The sequence below is a fragment of the Phoenix dactylifera genome, chromosome 2, assembly GCF_051530095.1.
Source record: "Phoenix dactylifera cultivar Ajwa chromosome 2, Ajwa_hap1_PhDact_Kaust_v1.1, whole genome shotgun sequence".
Classification (NCBI taxonomy): domain Eukaryota; kingdom Viridiplantae; phylum Streptophyta; class Magnoliopsida; order Arecales; family Arecaceae; genus Phoenix; species Phoenix dactylifera.
The window spans coordinates 29,918,741-29,940,995 of NC_143191.1; the positions used below are offsets into that span (position 1 = coordinate 29,918,741).

At 47.6% G+C, this 22,255-nt stretch overlaps 2 protein-coding genes across 2 annotated transcripts; both read right to left on the minus strand.

Annotated features, from left to right (window-relative positions):
• Positions 1 to 1,778: 1,778 nt before the first annotated feature.
• Positions 1,779 to 4,509, minus strand: LOC103717582 (putative inorganic phosphate transporter 1-10). The gene is made up of 2 exons (XM_008806030.6): positions 3,544 to 4,509; positions 1,779 to 2,868 (listed from the first exon to the last, which is right to left on the minus strand). The coding sequence occupies exons 1-2, from the start codon at positions 4,242 to 4,244 to the stop codon at positions 1,911 to 1,913; spliced, it is 1,659 nt and encodes a 552-aa protein (XP_008804252.2). The 5' UTR covers positions 4,245 to 4,509; the 3' UTR covers positions 1,779 to 1,910.
• Positions 4,510 to 5,889: 1,380 nt separating this feature from the next.
• LOC103717579 (putative inorganic phosphate transporter 1-10) lies at positions 5,890 to 10,074 on the minus strand. The gene is made up of 2 exons (XM_089928855.1): positions 9,365 to 10,074; positions 5,890 to 8,736 (listed from the first exon to the last, which is right to left on the minus strand). Exons 1-2 carry the CDS (start codon positions 10,063 to 10,065, stop codon positions 7,779 to 7,781), a joined length of 1,659 nt encoding a protein of 552 aa, XP_089784981.1. The 5' UTR covers positions 10,066 to 10,074; the 3' UTR covers positions 5,890 to 7,778.
• Between the last annotated feature and the right edge of the window lie 12,181 nt (positions 10,075 to 22,255).

Sequence of the window (22,255 nt, forward strand, 5' to 3'; positions counted from 1 at the left end):
GTGTCTCCAATGATGCCCCGACTAAGCTCGGAATGCCTATTCGACGCCCTTCGACGACATTCGACGCCATTCGACTTCCTTCGACGACATTCGACGCCCTTCGATGCCATTCGATGAAATTTGACGCCCTTCGACGACATTCGACGCCATTCGACGACATTCGACGCCCTTCGACGACATTCGACGCCCTTCGACATCCTTCGACGACATTCGACGCCATTCGACGCCATCCGATGCCCTTCGACGCCTTTCAATGCCATTCCACGCTATTCGACACCCTTCAACGCCATTCGACGCCTCCTATGATAACACGCCCCGATCTGAGTGGGGGCACCCTGCTGAGTCGACCACAAGCCAAAGAAGGCCGCTGAGTCGACCTAAAGCACTTTTTTCCAATTACATGAGAGGTACATCCTACTTGGTACGTACATCTCCATAGATATTTGGCTATATTACAGAATGATCGACGACTGGACTACTTCCTTTGTCCGAGCCAAAAAGCAGCTCAAACTCGGAAGTCGGGAGGTAGTATTGGGGGAAAAAATGGACCACCCACAAATACAATTATAGCACCCAAATCTAACAGCAAGCCGAGCTCATGCAGGCCGAGCCGAGCTCAGAAGGCCGAGCCAAGCTCCGAAGACCGAGCCAAGATCATGCAGGCCGAGCCAAGCTCAGAAGACCGAGCCGAGCTCATGCAAGCCAAGCTCAGAAGGCCGAGCCAAGCTCCGAGAACCGAGTCGAGCTCATGCAAGCTGAGCTCAGAAGGCCGAGCCGAGCTCATGTAGGCCGAGCCGAGCTCAGAAGACCGAGCCGAGCTCAAGCATGCCGAGCTCATGCAGGCCGAGCCGAGCTCAAGCAGGCCGAGCTCATGCAGACCGAGCTCATGCAGGCCGAGCTCAGAAGGCTGCCAAGCTCAGAAGGCCAACTTCATCGTCCACATGTTGCAGCCATGCCTTGCAGCAGCCTCACCGCACCGTGCTTTGCTTGCCGGCCACGCCACGACACATCAACCAGGGACCATACCCTGCTACAACTGTCAACAATTAATGTGCATGATCTTTACGGATCTCTGGGTTACTCGAAATCTCATGCCATCCACGGCAACTCATCGACTCACTCAACTATGTCCGATCACCCACAACAACTCATTGGCTCCAGTCCCGTCCTCCACGGCAACGCATTAATTCAGATGACCACACTCAATCATGACAGTAACTCATTTAATTCGTCCGGTCACATCACAGGTAACCCTATATCCCTCCTATAAAAGGAAAACCCCTCCCTCTTAGAAGGGGGGAAGACTCTACGAAACTAGAGAGGATAATCTCTCTCTTCTTACACATTAGCCCCTTCTGACTTAAGCATCGGAGGGCCGGCGCCGGAAACCCCGGCCACCGACTTCTTGCAGGTCCCCCGGAGGACGCCCCGCGCTGACGATCCGCCGTCCGCCAACTCTCGCCGGAGCTCCTCCTTCTCAGCCACTGGTCGCCCCCGGCTTTTTGCAGGCCCCGCGGAGGACGCCGCCCGCCATCTCACGCCGGAGCTCCTCCTTCTCAGCCGACAGTCGCCCCCGGGTCCACTTTCCAGTAACAGTTAGCATGTTCATTGAGATGCTTCAGGTAGAGAACAAGAGCTTCATGTCATCTGTCGACCTTGAGATTGCCACCTTGTTGTGTCCTTTGCTTGTAGGAGTATCACATTCCATTAGTAATGGCGCAAATTTGCAGGGGAAAAAAAATCTTTTGAGAAGAATGCACTAGAAGCATAAAAAGAAGTGGGAAAAATCAAAATGTTCATGATAAACTTTTTTTTTTAATATGATACAAACTCGTGTTCCTCACACTTAAAATCCTTCCCATTTCAAACAAAAAAAAAAAACTAAAAACTATAGCACAGACCTTTCAATCTTACAGAGGAGAAGCCCAAGGAGTCCACCCCCGAAGAGGTCGGGTACTGAGTTCACTCGAGTTTGATGTATTTCTTGGGAGCCCCTTTCCATGGAGCTGCACGCCATTCTCTCCGTGATGGCTTTCTCCACCTTCGTTGTCCTCCAAGGACCTCATCATAGTCTCGGTTGTGAAAAAATAGGTAACAACCATTCCAACAATACAAACCCCACCTAAAATAATCAACGCATTCGCCATTCCAATTCCTGGCCGCCAACCTTCCTGGAGATCCTTCTTGTTGCTACTCTGAGAAGCCCAAAGGAATCCTACTGCTCCGATCATGGCACCTACCTTACCTGCTGCTCCTGAGATCCCTTGACATGTTGATCGGAACCGGGCCGGAAAGAGCTCGGCAGGCACGATAAACGTCGTGGTGTTGGGCCCAAAATTTGAAAAGAAGAAGGTCAAGCCATACAAAACTAAGAACCCGGCATTGGTGTGGTCGTGCCAATACTTGTCATACGGTCCCGCCATTGCAAATATGAAGATTGCCATGAAGAAGAATCCCATCATTTGAATTCTTCGCCTCCCGATGCGATCGATAAAGCACATGGTGGCAAAGTAGCCCGGGATCGTCGAGGCAGCGGCGAGGATCGCCTGAAACTTTGCAAGGTCGATGGCTTCTTCGTAGGCGTTACGTTCTCCAGCCTCGGGGAACCATGGCCTGTAGATTTGGGACTGGAAGAGGGTGCTGCTGTAGTAGGGGATGTCGACAAGGAACCACGCCATGGAACAAGCAAAAAGGTCTCGCCCATGCCTTCTTAGGAATTGCTTGGAGAAGAGGCCATAGGTGGGACCCGGCAGCCTACGCGAGGCATCTGAATGCTCCACAACTGGCTGCTGCAGGTCGAAGTCCGCCAGCACCTTTCCCATGTCATTGGCTGCTTTGATCTCATCATGTTCCACCAGAGCTGTATATCTGCACAAGATGGATGGCCTTCATGGATTTAAGCATTCGTTTGGTTATCCCAACATCTTGCTCTTTTAGTGGCTCCGAAAGGCCTAAATTATTAGTGGCAGTCCCTCGTGACTATTGCAAAAAAAATATTATCTTTCAGTAATTAATATGTGGCTGCCATTAAAACATCACTCTTTGGCAACTATTTCTTACCCGCTACTATTAAAAAAAAAAAAAAAAGCATTATTTAGTAGTGATTATTTGTAGAAGCCACAAAAAGCATTCTTCTGTGACCGCATCATAGCTGCTATTAAAAAAAAATTTTGTGGCAGCCATAACAGGTGTCCCTAAACTTTAATCTTCTAGTGACCAGGATCCAATTGTTACCAAATAGCTTTTTTTAGTGGCGGCCGTATTTTGGGCCACTAATTATTTTAGTCATGCGACTTTTAGCGACGAATATGGTGGTCACTACTAGCCGCCACTAAATACATTTAATGGCAGTTTTTGAAACTTTTAGTAGCGTTATTGGCAGATACTAAAACTCAATTTCACTGCAACTGTTAGAGCAGGCATTTTAGATAACAAGGTGGCTCACAAGGTGGCTCAAGAAAAGAAATAAAGATGGGCCGAGATGTGGAAGACTTTCGGGAAGTGGGCCAAGACCACGTGGCTCACAAGGGCGCGAGTTCGTACCTGGCGGTCTCCGGCATGGCCATCCTCCAATAGAACGTCAGGGCCGCCGGAATGGCTCCTATCATCAATATGATCCGCCATGCCAGGTCCGCTCCCTCCGGCGTGTGCAGCGGGCTGATGTCCGAATCCTTGGTGGCCCCATTGAATGCCGCGGCGACCGCCATCGTCACCGCCGAGCTCGCCAATATCCCGAACCCCTGCATCGAGAACACGGCGGCGATGAACGAACCCCTCGTTCGCTTGTTCGCAAACTCTGACATGATCGTCGCCGACAGCGGGTAGTCGCCACCGATCGCGACGCCGAGCAGGAAGCGGAAGAAGCAGAGGCTCGAGAGCACGCAGCCGCGGGTGCGGCAAATGGAAAAGCCGCAGGCGAATGAGCTGGAGACCATGAGGAGGAGGGAGAGCCCGTAGACACGCCGCCGGCCGATGCGATCGCCGAGGACGCCGAATACGAGGTTCCCGATGATGGTCCCCATGAGCGCGACGGCAACCATCGCCGACATCACCTCTGGTGGCGTGACGCCGGGGTCCGGGCCGTCGGGCTTGTAATAGATCCGGCCGATGAGCTTCAGGACGGGGGTGATGCAGAAGAGGTCGTAGGCGTCGGTGAACATCCCCATGCCGGCGATCATGATGGCCTTGAAGTGGTAGATTTGAGTCCTGGCGTGGTCCAGCGCCGTTAGCACCCTGAGGGCCATCTTTTCGCTAATAATTCCCTTCTAAGAGGAGTCGGACACTTGTTCGTCATCAAAACCGGGTGATCTCCGGCATTTATAGTACAGAGTCGCCGTTGATATGGATTCTTGTAGGAAGCAAGTAATAGCTTTCCTCTTGGAACGAACGAAGATGCCAAGGAAGATGCCGGTGAGACTTTGGTTCCTAGGTTTATTGACGAGGGCGGAGGGATTTAGAAAGGCTTGTGGATGCCCGAGGTGAGGATTCTGTGATGGACCCGGAGCACCTAGAATGGTGCGGACTGCCTTGCCATTTGACATGTAACCATGGACACTGTTTTGTATTGACTTCGGTGGGTATGTGTCATGCTCTAAGGAACTCGTACGAGTCCTTGGCAATTGGAGCTTGAGACCTGATCGGGTTCCCTGGTTGTGAGAGCGGAGAAAAGTCTTGGTCTTCACCGGGAGGGATTGGTGTGTTGGGTAGCTAGCGTCTTGTGTTAGGCCCGGTTTTTCCTCCAGCTGGCTTGCTGGCTAAGATTGTCCTTGGCTAGACTCCAAGTCAAAACGATGATTTTTTTTTTTTTTAATGAAGAGGGAGGCAAAGCTACCCGGCCTTTATTAAAAAAAGAAGAGTTTATAAAAACTATTGATAAAAGATTTGCAAAAAAAAAAAAATACAGGAGAGTACTAAACATTTTTGAAAGATTTGAAAAGAAAATTGTTAGGGTGCGCGTGGATCCCATTTTATGCATCGCGAGGGAATGATGCTTACCATTAGAGACGAGAAAAGCGAACCTCTTGAAAAAAAAACGGGACCTTCCGGCCACTGAAATTTGAGTAAAGAACTAAAGAGAAAATACTTCCTACTACTTGTGTGAAGTAATCTGAAATTGATGACGGTGAAAGAGCATTCTCATGGTGCTGTTTGGAAAGAACTTGGGTAAAATGAAAAGAGTGCTAGTATGATTCCAGGCTTATTATCGTTGGCAGCAGCTAAACTTACGACATTTCAGTTTCTAAAACTGAGTTGAGAGTAGTATATGGAAGGATATCAATTAAGTAAAAAGAGCTGCCTGTATTCATCTTGAAGGCGGCTGTTATTGGATGGATCTCGAAACAGTTTATTTTTTCAATTTTATAGGATGTATAATGGCACCGTCCTTCCATTCTCAAAGAGGAGAATAAAAAACAGAAAAAAAAGAGTGCTGATAACCATCATGCCAAGAACTTTGAGAAGCAAAGTAAAAGGATGCAACTGCTATATCATATATACTTTTTTTTATTACTATCAAAGGAATTTGCGTGAATAGTTCCTCTTCCAGGAAAAGAAACCCAAGAGGCTACATGATACGATATAAATAAAATAAAAACCATGTACATTTGATTTTATTATTTTTATTTAAATGCAAGCTAAAAAAGGCATAAAAGAATGGTCAAATGAGCCTTGCTGCAAAACATATTATAATGCACGCATCGACCGGGCAGCGATCTTTGGTGGCGTTCTGGAAGTAATGGCGGCTGGAAATTTTTGGGCCCATGAATTTGTTGATATTTTATTCATTAATATATCCGCTGAGCTTACTATATGATGCGGACGTTGAAATTGATGGTTGTCATTATTGCTCTCTTAATCAAGAAAAACAGAAAAAAAAAAAAGAAAAGTGAAATTGGATCGCTCTGAAAATTATAAGTCAATATCTTACTTATGTAGAGGATTTTGTGTTGGGACAGTCCATTAATGTTGCTTGGCTTAACATGGATATAATAATAAAATAAAAGATTAAAAAATCAATATATTATTAAATCATAGTTTAGAAAAATATACTTGTGCATTCCCATCATTACAGTAATATGCCCTGGACTGCCTTTCACTTGATTGATGATTGAAGGGGCTTGGTTCCAATCAATGTTCACAAGGTTAGGGTTCAATCTGGAATGATATCATTTCTATTGTATTTTTAATAAAAATGGGTTCAGCTGATTCAATCCAATCAAACTCTATTTAGGCTAGGTTTGGGATGAAGGCTTTTCAATTTGAGTTGAACCCATACTAAATTGTTTAGCTCAAAATTACGGCAATTCATGTATAATTTATGGGGTAGAGGATAGAGTTTTAACCAATTTGGTTCCCTTGGACTGGATCATGATAGTTGTGTGAGATCTTAGGAGTAGCAGGTTTCACCTAGTATCAATTGCATATTTATTTTAAATGAAAAAAAGGGTGAGTCACCATAGTCATAAGAGTCATGAGATTGATTTTGGTTAAGTCAAGGGAAGTAGGTTATGGATAGTCCGATTAGATTGTATCTTGTAGTTAATATGTGTGTATAGGTCGAAAAATCCCAGGTCATGACAAGTACGGATCATGGTTCCCTCCTAATTTGATTGTTTTGAATAATTGTCAGTCCATCAATGCTAGTTTTTGCCTTCTCTCCTAGGGAGCATAGAGGTCAGCAAAGGAGAAGAAAGCAATATCATTTTGGATTATAATCCTTCTTAATAACATGCGCATCGGTATGTCATCAAAAATTGTTGGAAAAATATACAATCAAGAAATAATGATGCTCCAAACTTTTTTTTCCTCTTTGTATAATTACATAGGATATCACTCACTAAGCAACAACCATCTTTACAATCTACACAAGCAATTAACAGGCAAATAATCAAGCAATCCAGAAACAAGAGACAATACAATTTTTACATAGAAAACTTTTCTATGTGAAGGAAAATAACTACGGGACCTGATCTAACCAAAAACTTTTACTATTTAGAATAATAAAATTATAATGAAACCTCTCTAAATCAACTAGGGGCTGCACAAACATCAACAAATTTTAATCTTGGCTTTCACAATAAGAACATTCATCACCAATAAGATATATTTCAACAATAGATAATAAAATAGAGAACAAATCTCACTAAATATTAGTGCTTGAAATAATCAATAGAAAAAGCTTTCTAAAGATCCAAACCGTTCAATCTGTAGCTCTCAATGCCAGAAACAACATAATAAAATTTCGGCCAAATCTGAATACAATCAACTATCCGATCATCTAACAAGCAACAATTTTTCTTTCTTCTTCTTTTCTCTATTTTTCCTTTCTCTACTGTTCCGTAGAGCCCTAAGACTCCCAGTTTCTTTGCTTTTGCGATAACCTAACTCAACCGGTTTCTTTTTTATCCTTATTTTTTTTAATCAAATGAGGTGGGTTCCACATAAAGAGGGATCACACCAACCAATCTGTCCCCCTCGACTCATGTGGGGGTTCCACCAAGTCCGCTTTCCCTCTACAAGCCTGCTGTCTCTCAAAAAAAAAAAAAAAAAAAAGTTCTTTTGAGAAGAATGCAATAAAAGCATAAAAAGTGCAATAGAAGCATAAAAGAAGTGGGATAAGCGGTAACGCCGGGAAAAATCGAAGTGTTGATGATATACTTTTTTTTTTTTGTAATATGACACAAACTCGTGCTCCTAACGCTTATAAACCTTCCTATTTCAGACAAAAATAATAATAATAATAATAACTAGAAACTATATAGAGCACGGTTCTTTCAATCTTACAGAGGAGAAGCCCAAGGAGACCACCCCTGAAGAGGTCGGGTACTGAGTTCACTCGAGCTTGATGAATTTCTTGGGAGCCCCCCTCCATGGAGCTGCATGCCATTCTCTCCGTGATGGCTTTCTCCACCTTCGTCCTCCTCCAAGGACCTCATCATAGTCTCGGTTGTGAAGAAATAGGTAACAACCATTCCAACAATACAAACCCCACCTAAAATAATCAACGCATTCGTCATTCCAATTCCTGGCTTCCAACATCCCTGGAGATCCTTCTTGTTGCTACTCTGAGAAGCCCAAAGGAATCCTACTGCTCCGATCATGGCGCCTACCTTGCCTGCTGCTCCTGAGATCCCATGACATGTTGATCGGAACCGGGCCGGAAAAAGCTCGGCGGGCACGATAAACGTCGTGGTGTTGGGCCCAAAATTTGAAAAGAAGAAGGTCGAGCCATACAAAACGAAGAACCCGGCAATGGTGCCGTCGTGCCAATACTTGTCATACGGTCCCGCCAGTGCAAATATGAAGATTGCCATGAAGAAGAATCCCATCATTTGAATTCTTCGCCTCCCGATGCGATCGATGAAGTACATGGTGGCAAAGTAGCCCGGGATCGTCGAGGCAGCGGCGAGGATCGCTTGAAACTTTGCAACATCGAGGGCTTCTTCGTAGGCGTTACGTTTTCTTGCCTCGGGGAACAATGGCCGATAGATTTGGGACTGGAAGAGGGTGCTGCTGTAGTAGGGGATGTCCACAAGGAACCACGCCATGGAACAAGCAAAAAGGTCTCGCCCATGCCTTCTTAGGAATTGCTTGGAGAAGAGACCATAGCTGGGACCCGGCAGCCTAGGCGAAGTATCTGAATGCTCCACAACTGGCTGCTGCAGGTCGAAGTCCCCCAGCACCCTTCCCATGTCATTGGCTGCTTTGATCTCATCATGTTCCACCAGAGCTGTATACCTGCACAAGATGGATGGCCTTCATGGATTTAAGCATTCGTTTGGTTATCACAACATCTAGCTCTTTTAGTCGCTCCGAAAGGCCTAAATTATTAGTAGCAGTCCCTCGCAACTATTGCAAAAAAATATAATCTTTCAGTAATTAATATGTGGCCGCCATTAAAACATCTCTCTTTAGCAGCCCCGCCACTAAAAAAAAGCACTTTTTAGTAGTGATCATTTGCACAAGCCACAAAAAGCATTCATCATAGCTGCCATTAAAAGAATTTTTTGTGGCAGCCACGACAGATGTCACTAGACTTTAATCTTCTAGTCATGCGACTTTTAGCGATGAATATAGTAGTCACTACTAGCCCCCACTAAATACATTTAATGGCAGTTTTTGAAACTTTTAGTAGCGTTATTGGCAGCTACTAAAAATCGATTTCACTGCAACTGTTAGAGCAGGCATTTTAGATGACTATATTAAATACTATTTAGCAGCAATCCACGAGTATTGGTTCCCCAAATCAAACCCATTGCGGAGTAACGGACACGCCTTAAGCAAAGAAATAAAGATGGCCCGAGATGTAGAAGACTTTCGGGAAGTGGGCCAAGACCACGTGGCTCACAAGGGCGCGAGTTCATACCTGGCGGTCTCCGGCATGGCCATCCTCCAGTAGAACGTCAGGGCCGCCGGAATGGCTCCTATCATCAGCATGATCCGCCATGCCAGGTCCGCTCCCTCCGGCGTGTGCAGCGGGCTGATGTCCGAATCCTTGGTGGCCCCATTGAATGCCGCGGCGACCGCCATCGTCACCGCCGAGCTCGCCAATATCCCGAACCCCTGCATCGAGAACACGGCGGCGATGAACGAACCCCTCGTCCGCTTGTTCGCAAACTCCGACATGATCGTCGCCGACAGCGGGTAGTCGCCGCCGATCGCGACGCCGAGCAGGAAGCGGAAGAAGCAGAGGCTCGAGAGCACGCAGCTGCGGGTGCGGCAAATGGAAAAGCCGCAGGCGAATGAGCTGGAGACCATGAGGAGGAGGGAGAGCCCGTAGACACGCCGCCGGCCGATGCGGTCGCCGAGGACGCCGAATACGAGGTTCCCGATGATGGTTCCCATGAGCGCGACGGCGACCATCGCCGTCATTACCTCTGGTGGCGTGCCGCCGCGGTCCTGGTCGTCGTGCTTGTAGTAGATCCGGCCGATGAGCCTCAGGACGGGGGAGATGCAGAAGAGGTCGTAGGCGTCGGTGAACATCCCCATGCCGGCGATCATGATGGCCTTGAAGTGGTAGAATTGAGTCTTGGCGAGGTCCAGCGCCGTTAGCACCCTGAGGGCCATCTTTTCGCAAATAATTCCCTTCTAAGAGGACTCAGATACTTTTGTTCGTCATCAAAACCGGGTGAACTCCGGCATTTATAAAAATAGAGTCGCCGTTGATATGCATTCTTGTAGGAAGCAAGTAATAGCTTTCCTCTTGGAACATGAACGAAGATGCCAAGGAAGATGCCAGGGAGACTTTACTTCATAGGTCTATTGACAAGGGCAGAAAGGTTTGTGGATGCCCGAGGTGAGGATTCTTTGGCGGACCTGGAGCACCAAGAATGGTGTCGACTGCCTTGCCCGTTGACATGTAACCATGGACATTGTTTTGTATTGACTTCGGTGGTAATGTGTCATGCTGCAAGGAACTCGTACAGTGCTTGGCAAGTGGAGCTTGAGACCTGATCGGGTTCCATGGTTGTGAGAGGGGGAGAAAAGTCTTGGTCTTCACCGGAGGGGATTGGCTTCTTGCGTGGCTAGCGGCTTGTGTTAGGGCCGGTCTTTTCCTCCAATTGCTCTGGTGGCAGGCAGTCGGGCTACTGGGTTTTGCGTCTCGCAAAGAGTGTCCTTGGCTAGACTCCAAGTCAACACGACGAATCCTTGGAAGATTTGAACAGGAAATTGTTAGGGTGCGTGTGGAGCTCATTTTATGTATCGCGAGGGAATGAAGCTTACCATTAGAGACGGGACAAACGAATCTCTTGAAATTAAAAAAAAAAAAAAAAATTCCAGCCACTGAAATTTGAGTAAAGAACTAAAGAGAAGGTACCGCGCGCCTGCTTGTGTGAAGAATCTGAAATTGATTGACCGTGAAAGAGCATTCTCGTGATGCTCTTTGGATGGCAGAAAGATACCAATTAAGCAAAATCTTGCATGAGAGGGCGATCATTATTGGATGGATCTCGGGATAGGCTCAATCAGTGAAGGGATAGCTAGAAGTTGCACTACATTCCAAACTATTCATACCTATCGGGAGATGAGTAATGCTGTAAATTGGATGGCTTCGTACATGGCAGAACACACCGGTATGAAGGGAAAATTTCTCGAGTTGTCCGATAAAATCGAACGCCAGGCATGAAAAATCAGTTTTAAAATTTTTTTTTATTTTATTTATAACAATTATAAATATTAAATTTAAATTTTATATAAAATTACCTCAAGCCCGTAGCGGAAGTTGGTCGAGGTAATTTGAATCTGGATCCCTGAAGGTAGCTCTGCAAGGCCTGGATCTGCAAGCCCTCTACTTCGCACGCACGTCAAGCTTCGCAAGAAGGTTGGATGATGTCTTTACTCGTGCAAAACAATCTTTTGCAAAAGGGACCCTTGGAAGAAAAGAAATCCAGAAAAAGGACCTTCCCTTTTCTCTTTCTTTCTTTCTTCTCTTTCTTTCTTTCTTCGGTTTCTTTTCTCCCGTTTCTTCACAGCACGCCTAAGCCACAGACGCCCGTCTCTTGATCCTGATCACAGAGGGAATAGAAGGGAGGAGAGGACATCGGATCTGGGCCGAGCTCCAAACCACCAGAGAGAAAGGACTCCTTCCTCTCTCTTCTTCTTCTTCTCCACAGAATCAAAAACTCCTTCTGTCTGACTATTTTCTTCTCAAGAAAATTCTCATCCTCTCGTCTTCAAGATGATACGGTGGCCTCAAATAGGCCAACGCTAAGAGGAGTTAAGACGCGCTATTGACCAAGCATTAAAGAATTCATTTATGGATGAATTTCATAACGCTTGTTTCAAAACAAACGGTGGGAAAAAACTAATAAATCGATGAAAACGTGCCAGATTTCAAAGATCTAAATGAACCGGAATGTAGCCGGTTCAAAACCGAACATTCCGGTCCAGACGGCAAGCCGAACGGAGTCCGGATGGTGGCACGTCGTGGCGTTGAACCAAGGACGGAGAAGACTCTGTTTTTGCTCCCAGGCTTTCTTTCCATCGCGGCTCACAAGCATCTCTTAAGGGTCCATGAGCTTAAGGGTCCATGGGTCCACAGGAGGTATTTAAATGGGATTTAAAAACCAAGTCAGCCGTTAACCATTGAAATGGTTTTAGCCAAATAGGAAATGGGTTAGCCCATTTTGTAATAAAGCAAGCCTATTTGGTTCTAATCCAAATTGACAGCCGATTTAAGTGATTTTTGACTCGGAAAAAATTCCACATGAGTCCGACTCATGGGGAATTCAATTGGGTCCAGTTTCGGCTCGATCCAAGTCCGACTTAGATCAGAACAAATACGAAATTAAATCCCACTTAAATCATGATCGAGCCCAATTACACTAATTTAGACCCAATCAAATCCAATCTCAACAATTGAGTCCTGATCAAGTTCCATTACATTAATTGAAACTTGATTGACCCGAAATACAGACTTAATTAGTTGTTCATCCATGAAATTTAGCATGTACCTCATGTTCAGTGCTAGCTGAACATAGACAGAACCAAATTCCAAATGACCCACAATTTAATTCTTAATTAAATTGGGTCAAGACCTTCTTACTTAGTTTGACTAATGTGCGTGACTCCGATAGGTTCGAACACTAAGCCGGTAGTACATGGACTACTCCATGCACTAATCGAGGTGACCATCTAGCAATGATACCCGACGTCCGGATAGGTCGAATATGCAAAGCAACATTCAAGAACCTAGACGTATGGTTGTTGCATAATTCATCCCTATGACCATCGATGCTCAAGATGACCTCAGAGTGGACTGTCGAACTCTGGGTCCGGTCATCCATAGTGTATTTCAATTAATCAAATCAAGTGACCATCACTTGGTTTACCCTGGCCAAGGTTTTACTGAATTGAAATACAGCGAGACATCAACTCCTATAATTTGGAGCGGTCAATCCCATCTTGACTCGTACACAGACTTCGCGAGTACTTGACTGCACCCAGCATCCTTCCGATCCCTGAATTAGAAATTCAGGTCATCCAGTGCCTAAGTACAGTGAGTTGCTTGCAAGTCACCGTGACAGTCTCAGGTCTAAGGGGTACTTATGCCCATACGCTTTGCGAGCTAACTCCCGACAGTAGAGTGCTACGCAAGTGAGTCACTGTTCAGTGATGATGTACTCCTACATCTCACCTGTATGCCATACAGTGTCTCCACACTTCTTGGTTTAAGAGAACAACCAACTAAATGACACACAACGACCTATACTTGACATAGCTATTGTCCAATTGACAGCTCATCATTTGGTCGCGAACTGGTTTAAGGACTAAATGATAAAACCTCTTTTGTCCACTAAATTAGTCCTAAGGACTTCATCACAATACACAGGAGTTCAATTTGAAGATGTAACACTTGTGATGAATAGAAAATTGCCAGAATAAATTTTTTATTCATTTTAATAAAATATATACATAATCCAATTTCTTACAATTAAAAATTGGCTTTGGGACATAATTCCCAACAACTCCCACTTGGACTAAAGCCAATTTGTACAGTATCTTATACCCATCTTCGATTTGTGATAATCGAACTCCTTTACAGAAAGGGCTTTAGTGAATGGGTCAGCTAGGTTCTCCTTTCCATCGATCTTCTGAAGATTGACGTCACCTCGTTCCACAATCTCTCGTACAAGGTGGTAGCGACGCAGAATGTGCTTGGTTCTATGGTGAGACTTTGGCTCCTTTGCTTGTGCAATGGCTCCAGTATTGTCACAATACAAAAGAACTGGACCATTGATTGAGAGAGCAACACCAAGTTGATTTACAAACTTCTTGATCCAAACAGCTTCCTTTGCCGCATCTGATGCAGCAACATACTCTGCTTCGCATACGGAATCGGCTACTGAATGCTGCTTGGAACTTTTCCAGCAGACTGCTCCTCCATTCAGGGTAAACACAAATCCCGACATACTCTTACTGTCATCATGGTCTGACTGAAAACTAGAGTCTGTAAACCCCACAAGTTTTAAGTCAGATTCTCCATAGATTAACCATTGGTCCTTAGTATTTCTTAAATACTTAAGGATGGTTTTCACCACCTTCCAATGGTTCTCACCCGGATCAGACTGATACCTACTCGCTACTGCTAGTGAGTAAGCAACATCCGGTCTTGTACATGTCATGGCGTACATGATAGAACCTATTGCAGAAGCATATGGGATTCTACTCATACGCTCTCTCTCTTCGGAAGTTGTCGGACAATCTTTCTTAGAGAGAGAAATTCCTTGGCCTATCGGAAGATAGCCCTTCTTGGAATTCTCCATGTTGAACCGCTTCAACATAGTGTCGATGTACGTGGATTGGGACAATCCAAGCAACTTCTTAGATCTATCTCTATAGATCTTCATCCCTAAGATGTAGGATGCTTCTCCCAAATCCTTCATGGAGAATTGTGATGACAGCCAAAGTTTCACATTTTGTAATGCAGGAATGTCATTCCCAATTAAGAGAATGTCATCCACATACAACACAAGAAATGTGATCACTGAACCGTTAACCCACTTGTAGACACAAGGTTCTTCTTCGTTCTTAACGAAGCCATATGTTTTGATAGTTTTATCGAAACGTATGTTCCAACTTCGAGAAGCTTGCTTAAGTCCATAAATGGACTTTTGTAGCTTGCATACTTTGGACTCGTCTATGGATGTGAAACCCTCAGGTTGTATCATATACACCTCTTCTTCCAGCTCTCCATTTAGAAAAGCTGTTTTCACATCCATTTGCCAGATTTCATAATCCATATATGCTGCTATAGCTAGCATGATCCGAATAGATTTTAGCATTGCCACAGGGGAAAAAGTCTGGTCATAATCGATACCATAACGTTGACGATACCCCTTGGCAACCAGACGGGCTTTATAGGTTTCCACCTTTCCGTCTGCGCCTCTCTTTCTTTTGAAGATCCATTTGCACCCTATGGGTTTTATCCCTTCGGGTGGATCAACTAGTGTCCATACACTATTGATTTTCATGGATTCCATTTCGGATCTCATGGCGTTAAGCCATAACTCAGAGTCGGACCTTTGCATAGCATCCATATAGGTAATCGGATCCTCATTGTTCTCATCAAGCTCAATAGGATCTGCATCTTGGACCAAGAAACCGTAGTATCTGTCCACTTGACGCGGTACTCTACCTGATCGCCTTAATGGTGCTTCTACATTGGGCTCCGGGTTTGATCTAATCGAATCCGGTTCTGTGGGTTCAGTAGTTTGTGTTAAATCTTCCATCTGCTGAGCTTCATTAAGTTCAACCTTAGAGGCAACAATTCCTTCACTAAGGAATTCTTTTTCCAAAAAGGTTGCCTTAAGTCCTACGAACACCTTTTGTTCATTAGGAAGGTAGAAGTAATAACCCCTAGTTTCCTTGGGGTACCCTACAAAATAACACTTATCGGACCTAGGACCAAGTTTGTCAGTTTGAGAACGTTTAACATAAGCCGGACATCCCCAAACCCTAAGGTATGAAAGTGTCGGCTTACGCCCAGTCCATATCTCAAATGGAGTCTTCTCAACAGACTTACTTGGAACCTTATTTAGTATTATACACGCAGACTCTAAAGCATAACCCCAAAAAGATACAGGCAGACTAGTAAACCCCATCATGGATCGAACCATGTCTAACAGAGTTCGATTCCTCCTTTCGGATACACCATTGTGCTGAGGTGTTCCTGGAGGGGTCCATTGTGAGAGAATCCCATTCTCCTCTAGATAAGTCAAGAAATCACCAGAAAGGTATTCTCCTCCTCGGTCTGACCGAAGGATCTTAATACTCTTTCCAGTCTGTTTTTCTACTTCATTACGAAATTGTTTGAACATTTCAAATGATTCCGACTTGTGCTTCATCAGATAGACATACCCATACCTGGATAGGTCATCTGTGAAGGTTATGAAGTAGGCATAACCACCTTTGGCACTTACGTTCATAGGTCCACATACATCAGTATGTATGAGGCCAAGAATATCGCTGGCTCGTTCACCCTTTCCAGAAAAAGGTGACTTGGTCATCTTACCCAGAAGACAGGATTCACAAGTTGGCAATGATTCACAATCATTGATTTCTAAAATGCCCTGTTGGGCTAACCTGTTTATCCTGTTTTTATTTACGTGACCTAACCGGCAATGCCACAAATAGGCTTCATTGACATTATCTAACTTAGGGCGTTTATTAGAGGTGTACATTACATTCACAGGCAGTGATAGAGTATAAATGCCATATTTCAATTGTCCACGAAAAATTTTAATACCATTCAAAATGATATCACAAAAATTTTCTTTTATTGATAAACAATAACCATTTTTGGCCAAAAGGCCTACAGAGATGACATTCATTAAAAATGTTGGACAATAATGACAATCATCTAATATGACTACTCTAGATTCAAAAACAAGCTGAATGACTCCTAAAGCTAGGACTGGAACTGATCTTCCATCTCCAACGTTCAGGAATCTCTCGTCATTCTTGAATCTTCTACTAACTTGAAGTCCCTGCAACGAATTGCAAATATTAATTGGACTTCCGGTATCCAATACCCAAGTGGTAGAATCATATATTGAAAAATTACAAGGTGTTATCATATAATTACCTTGTGCAGCAACTGTTTGCTGCTTTTTCTTCTTAGGCCTGTTTGGATCAAGGGACGCTATGTAAGCCGGACAGTTCCGCTTCCAATGACCCATCTTCTTACAGAAGAAGCACTCTGCCTTGCTCTTATCGGCTTTATGCTTCTTAGTTTGGCTGGGCTTAGAGACCCCAGCACGAGCTTTCTGCACCTTCTTCTTCTTTCCTTTCTTAAAGAAAGAAAGTCCTGCAGAAGTCCCACCTACCACATTCACCGACTCCTTTTTGAGTTGGTGATCCTTCTCATAGGTCTGCAGTAAACCTAGCAAACCATGATAGGATACTTCAGGTTTAGTCATTCTATAATAACTAAGGAAGATCAGGTAGGACTTGGGAAGTGAGTTTAAAATGGCGTCCTTGCCCAATTGCTCGTGCAAAGGAAAGCCAAGTTTACTTAGGCGATCGATTTGTTCGACCATGTACAATACATGATCGGTGACCGATGCTCCTTCCCTCATGCGGGCATTGAATATAGCGCAGGAGGTTTTATGTCGTTCAACATCATCAGGTGTGCCGAAAGACTCCTTCAACATTTGAAGGATTTCCACTGGCTGCGCTTCCTCGAATTTACGACTAAACTCATCATTCATCGAGGCCCTCATGATGCAACGCACTGTAGTGCGATCGTTGAGCCACTTCTGATAAGCGTCTCTGATTGCACGTGGTGCATTGGCTGCAGGTTCCTCAGGTGCAGGATCCGATATCACATACAGGATCCGCTCATGCTCTAATACTATTTTCATCTTTCGATACCAGCTATCGAAGTTAGGTCCATTAAGCTTATCATTGTCTAATAGTGTTCGGAGGGACAATGAGTTAGCCATATCTGAAAAATAAAGGAAAAACCCAACTAATCAGTATATTATTTATTTAATCCTAAAGACTTGGACTTTAGTCGAAAGTTTTCTCCCACTATTTTAATCGAATTAATAGCCTCTACCTTTAATTCGAGGAATTACTTTAATTTCCTAGTGGGTACTAGAATCCGCATAGACTGCATACGGGCCCGAGGAAGGCTCGGCCAACCCATGTGCATCTAAGGGTAGGTATATTACCAATTATTTCTCTAAACAATTTCTAGCAATCAATTTTGCCCCAAGTGGTAATCAGTAGGCGGAGGCCTCCACTGAAAATCCTGGTTAGGTCCAACCATTAATGAACTAACTCGATGATACTACCTAATGTATGATCAGGCCCGAGGAAGGCTCGGCCAACCTAATCACAATTAGATAGCTCAAAAAGCTATCATATAATGAAGGATAATTCCAGTATTTAGAGGAACACCAGACGGAAGCGTCCTGCATGTTCAACTGTAATATTGGACCTATTATCATTCACCTTAATGGGAGGCTATGATCTAGTTATCTATATAACTTTATCATTTTAAGGACCTAATAATTTAGAGGATTTTAAATGATATGTGTTATGGGGGAATTGAGCCGCCATGCCCCACGTGATCGGCACGCGTATCCAGGAAAGCTACAGCTGCCCTATGATCCAGCACTCCGACCCCGAGTCGGACCTCCTCGGCTCCGCAGCCCGACCCCGGGTCGGCTGCCCTATGATCCAGCACTCCGACCTCGAGTCGGACCTCCTCGGCTTCGCAGCCCGACCCCGGGTCGGCTGCCCTATGATCCAGCATTCCGACCCCGAGTCGGAGATCTTTTGATAACGACAGGCTATTCTCCAGAGGCACGCCGCGGCCTCCTGCTCCACTACTCCCTGCAACGGCTGTACCCGATGCTGCCCACGATCTCCTGTATCAACCGTACAAAGCGGAGCTCCACTACGCCCTGCCATGACCGTACCCAGCGCTGCTCCACGACGCCCCGTAACGGCCATGTCAGTGGCCATTCTATCGTGCCCCACGACGACAAACCCCCCTGAGAGACCTCCCAGCCAGGTATATATGCGGCTGGGGGGAGAAGGGGGGGTAAGCAATACCTCCCAGAGCACTCTCTCCCACTTGTGATTATCATCTCTCCTCCTCCAATCTCCTCTGACTTGACCGTCGGAGGGCCATCACCACCCTGGTGGTGGTGCAAGGCTTGTTTGCAGGTTCCTTGGCGGAAGGTGGAGCGCAACCAGCACCAACCAAGACAACTCAGGCGGAACCCCGTTCACACCGTCGTGTCAATCGTTCTCGGTTTGGACCACCAGCAACAGTTGGCGCTAGAGGAAGGGCCGAATCTCAGAACGATCGTAATGGCACGGCGAGGTGGTCGCGGAGCTTCCAATGCTTCCGGTCGCGGAGCCTCTCGCGCCTCTGGCCGGGAGGCTGCTGCGTCCCCAACACACTCTCAGCAGCATTCCACCGCTTCTCCTCCCATTCAGACGGTCGAACCTGCTCAGTTCGACCAGCTAGCCCAGCAGGTTCGCACCCTCGCGGAGGCAGTGCAGAATCTGCAGGGTGTGATCTCTCGGGTGCCGCAGCGGGCTCAGGAGCCGCTGCTCCCCGAGCACTCGCCTCTTCCTCACAACCCGCGCTCCTTCCTCTCCCATGGAGAGGAGCGCCGGCGCGGGGAGGATTCTCGAGTGCGGTCCATTCTGCCAGGACCTTCTCATCGGAGCTGCGCGGGGTACGAGAGGCGGACCCGGGCGCGTTCTCAGACACCCCAGTCCTCGAGGGGCCCGCACTCCAGTCGGTCCCCCTCGCGCCGCTCCTTGTCTCCCACCCACCGGTCGCGCTCCCTGGACCGGCGGGTGGACGATCTCCACAGACAGCTCCAGGTCCTGAAGGGCCACTCCAAAGATCCCTTCGCCGACTTGGAAATCTCCTCCCAGCCGGCGCTTGCCTCAAGGATCCTGCGAACCCTAAACCCGCCGGGGTTCAAAATGCCGGCGATCGAACCCTACGACGGGGCGGCGGACCCACGGGACCACGTGGAGAGTTTCAGGACTCTTATGCTCCTCCATGGAGCATCGGATCCTCTCCTCTGCAAGGCCTTCCCGGCGACCCTCCGCGGCCCGGCAAGGGCGTGGTTCGCCGGCCTGGAGGCTAATTCCATCCAGTCCTTCCACCAGTTCACCCGTCTCTTCATCAGCCATTTCGCCGTCAGTAGCCGGCGAAGACTGGTCTCCGACTCCCTCTTCGATGTCCGGCAGAACGAGGGAGAGAGCCTGCGGGATTATCTCACCCGCTTCAACAAGGCAACACTGGAGGTCCGGAATTTGAGCCAGGAGGTGGCTCTCTCAGCCCTGAAGCGAGGCTTCCGGAAGGGCAGACTCACCTTCTCCCTGGACAAACGCCTGCCGCGGAGCTTCCCGGAGCTGTTGTCTCGGGCAAACCAGTATGCAGACGCCGAGGAGGCAGCCTCCCACCGAAACAAGGAGGCCGCCGAGGCCCCTCTAAAGCCCGGGAAGAAAAGGCGAAAAGAGGCACCCCAGAGGAGGAGCCCGACGCCTCAACGCCGGCGCAGAAGCCCGTCACCAGCAAGGAACCACGGCGCCACACGCCCTCGTTCTCCGCACCGACGCTTCAACCGGTACACCCCACTCCTGGCCCCCCGGGCCCAGATCCTCATGGAGGTCAAGGGGCGGGAGGACCTCCCGGTCCCGAGGCAGATGAAGAAGATCCCTGGGAGGAAGCCTTCTCGGGCGTACTGTGAGTACCACCGAGACCACGGCCACGATACCGAAGACTGCTTCCAGCTTCGGGACGAGATCGAGGCTCTCATTCGCCGAGCGCGTCTCGGTCGATATGTAAACGACCGACGTCCCCCCGCAGACCCGCGTCCAGCCGACCCGGCCCCTCAGGAGCCTCGGGAGCAGAATCGACCCGTTGCGGGAGTGATCCACACCATCACTGGGGGCTGCTCTCGGCCCGTGAGGAACGCAGGGGGCTCGGCGGAAGTATCAGGAGTGGCCGTCGCGAAGAGGCAGCGGGTCGGAAATGTAATCACTTTTTGTGATGAAGATGTAAAGGGGGTTCAGACTCCCCACGATGACGCCATGGTGATCTCTCTCACTATGGCGGACTATGATGTAAGGCGTGTTCTTGTGGATAGTGGAAGCTCAGCTGATATTTTGTATTACGAGGCCTTCCAAAAGATGGGCTTTTCCCGACAATTGTTGCACAAAACATCCACCCCCCTCATAGGATTCACTGGAGACGCTATCTCGGCCGAAGGTGTCATCGAGCTGCCTGTGACTGCGGGCATTGCACCCGCAGAAGCCACGGTGCGGCTCGGGTTCTTGGTCGTCCGTGTCCCCTCGGCCTACAACGCTATCCTCGGACGACCCGGACTGAACGCCCTTCGCGCGGTGGTTTCTACCTACCATTTGCTCATGCGGTTCCCCACAGCGGCCGGGATTGGAGAGGTCCGAGGTGACCAGCCGACCGCACGGCAGTGTTTCCTAGCAACTCTCAAAGGGAAGAAGCCCATGGAGGCCCTAAGCGTCGAGTCACTTGACGCCAGAGACGAAGTGGCCTTGCGGCACGGGGAGCCGGCCGAGGGCGTAATCGAAGTTCCCCTCGAAGAAGGCCGCCCGGACCGCACGGTCCGGGTCGGTGCCAACCTCGACTTGGAAGCTCGGCTCCGGTTAGTGGAATTCCTCCGAGCCAATGCAGATGTGTTTGCCTGGTCGGCGGCCGATGTACCTGGGATCGACCCGGAGGTCGTTTCTCACGCCCTCAACGTCGACCCGACCCACCGACCAGTAAAGCAAAAGAAGAGACACTGTGCCCCGGATCGGATCCGGGTGGTCGACCAGGAGGTAGACAAACTCTTGGAGGCAGGTTTCATAAGAGAGGTGAGCTACCCCGAGTGGCTGGCAAACGTCGTACTTGTCCGGAAGGCGAGCGGGAAGTGGAGGATGTGCGTCGACTACACCGACCTGAACAAGGCGTGCCCCAAGGATAGCTTTCCGCTTCCACGGATAGACCAACTGGTCGACGCGACTTCCGGATATCAGCTACTGTCTTTTATGGACGCCTTCTCCGGCTACAACCAAATAATGATGGCTCCACAGGACGAGGAGAAAACTGCCTTCATAACAGACCGGGGGCTGTACTGTTACAAGGTAATGCCCTTCGGTCTGAAGAACGCTGGCGCCACTTACCAGCGCCTCGTCAATAAAATCTTCAAGGAGCAGATCGGCCGGAATATGGAGGTGTACGTGGATGATATGCTGGTAAAAAGCCGCCATGCAGACCAGCACATTGCAGATCTGGAGGAGACTTTCACCACCTTGCGAAAGTTTCGCATGAAGCTAAACCCAGCGAAGTGCGCTTTTGGTGCTTCGGCCGGGAGGTTCCTCGGTTTCATTGTCAACCAGCGCGGGATCGAGGCCAACCCGGACAAGATCAAAGCCATCCAAGATATGTCCCCTCCGACCAAAGTGAAGGAGGTTCAGGAGCTCGCTGGAAGGGTCGCCGCGCTCGGACGATTTGTGGCAAAGTCGGCCGAACGCTGCCAACCATTCTTCAAGGTGTTGAAGCGCCCAAAAGACTTCCTCTGGACGGCCGAATGTCATGCGGCGTTCGACCAGCTCAAGGAGTACATGGCGTCTCCTCCCCTGCTGTCCAAGCCGCAAGAGGGGGAGATGCTCTACCTTTACCTGGCGGTCTCCCCAACCGCAGTCAGCGCAGTACTGGTTTGGGAAGAGGCAAGACTTCAGAAGCCTGTATACTACA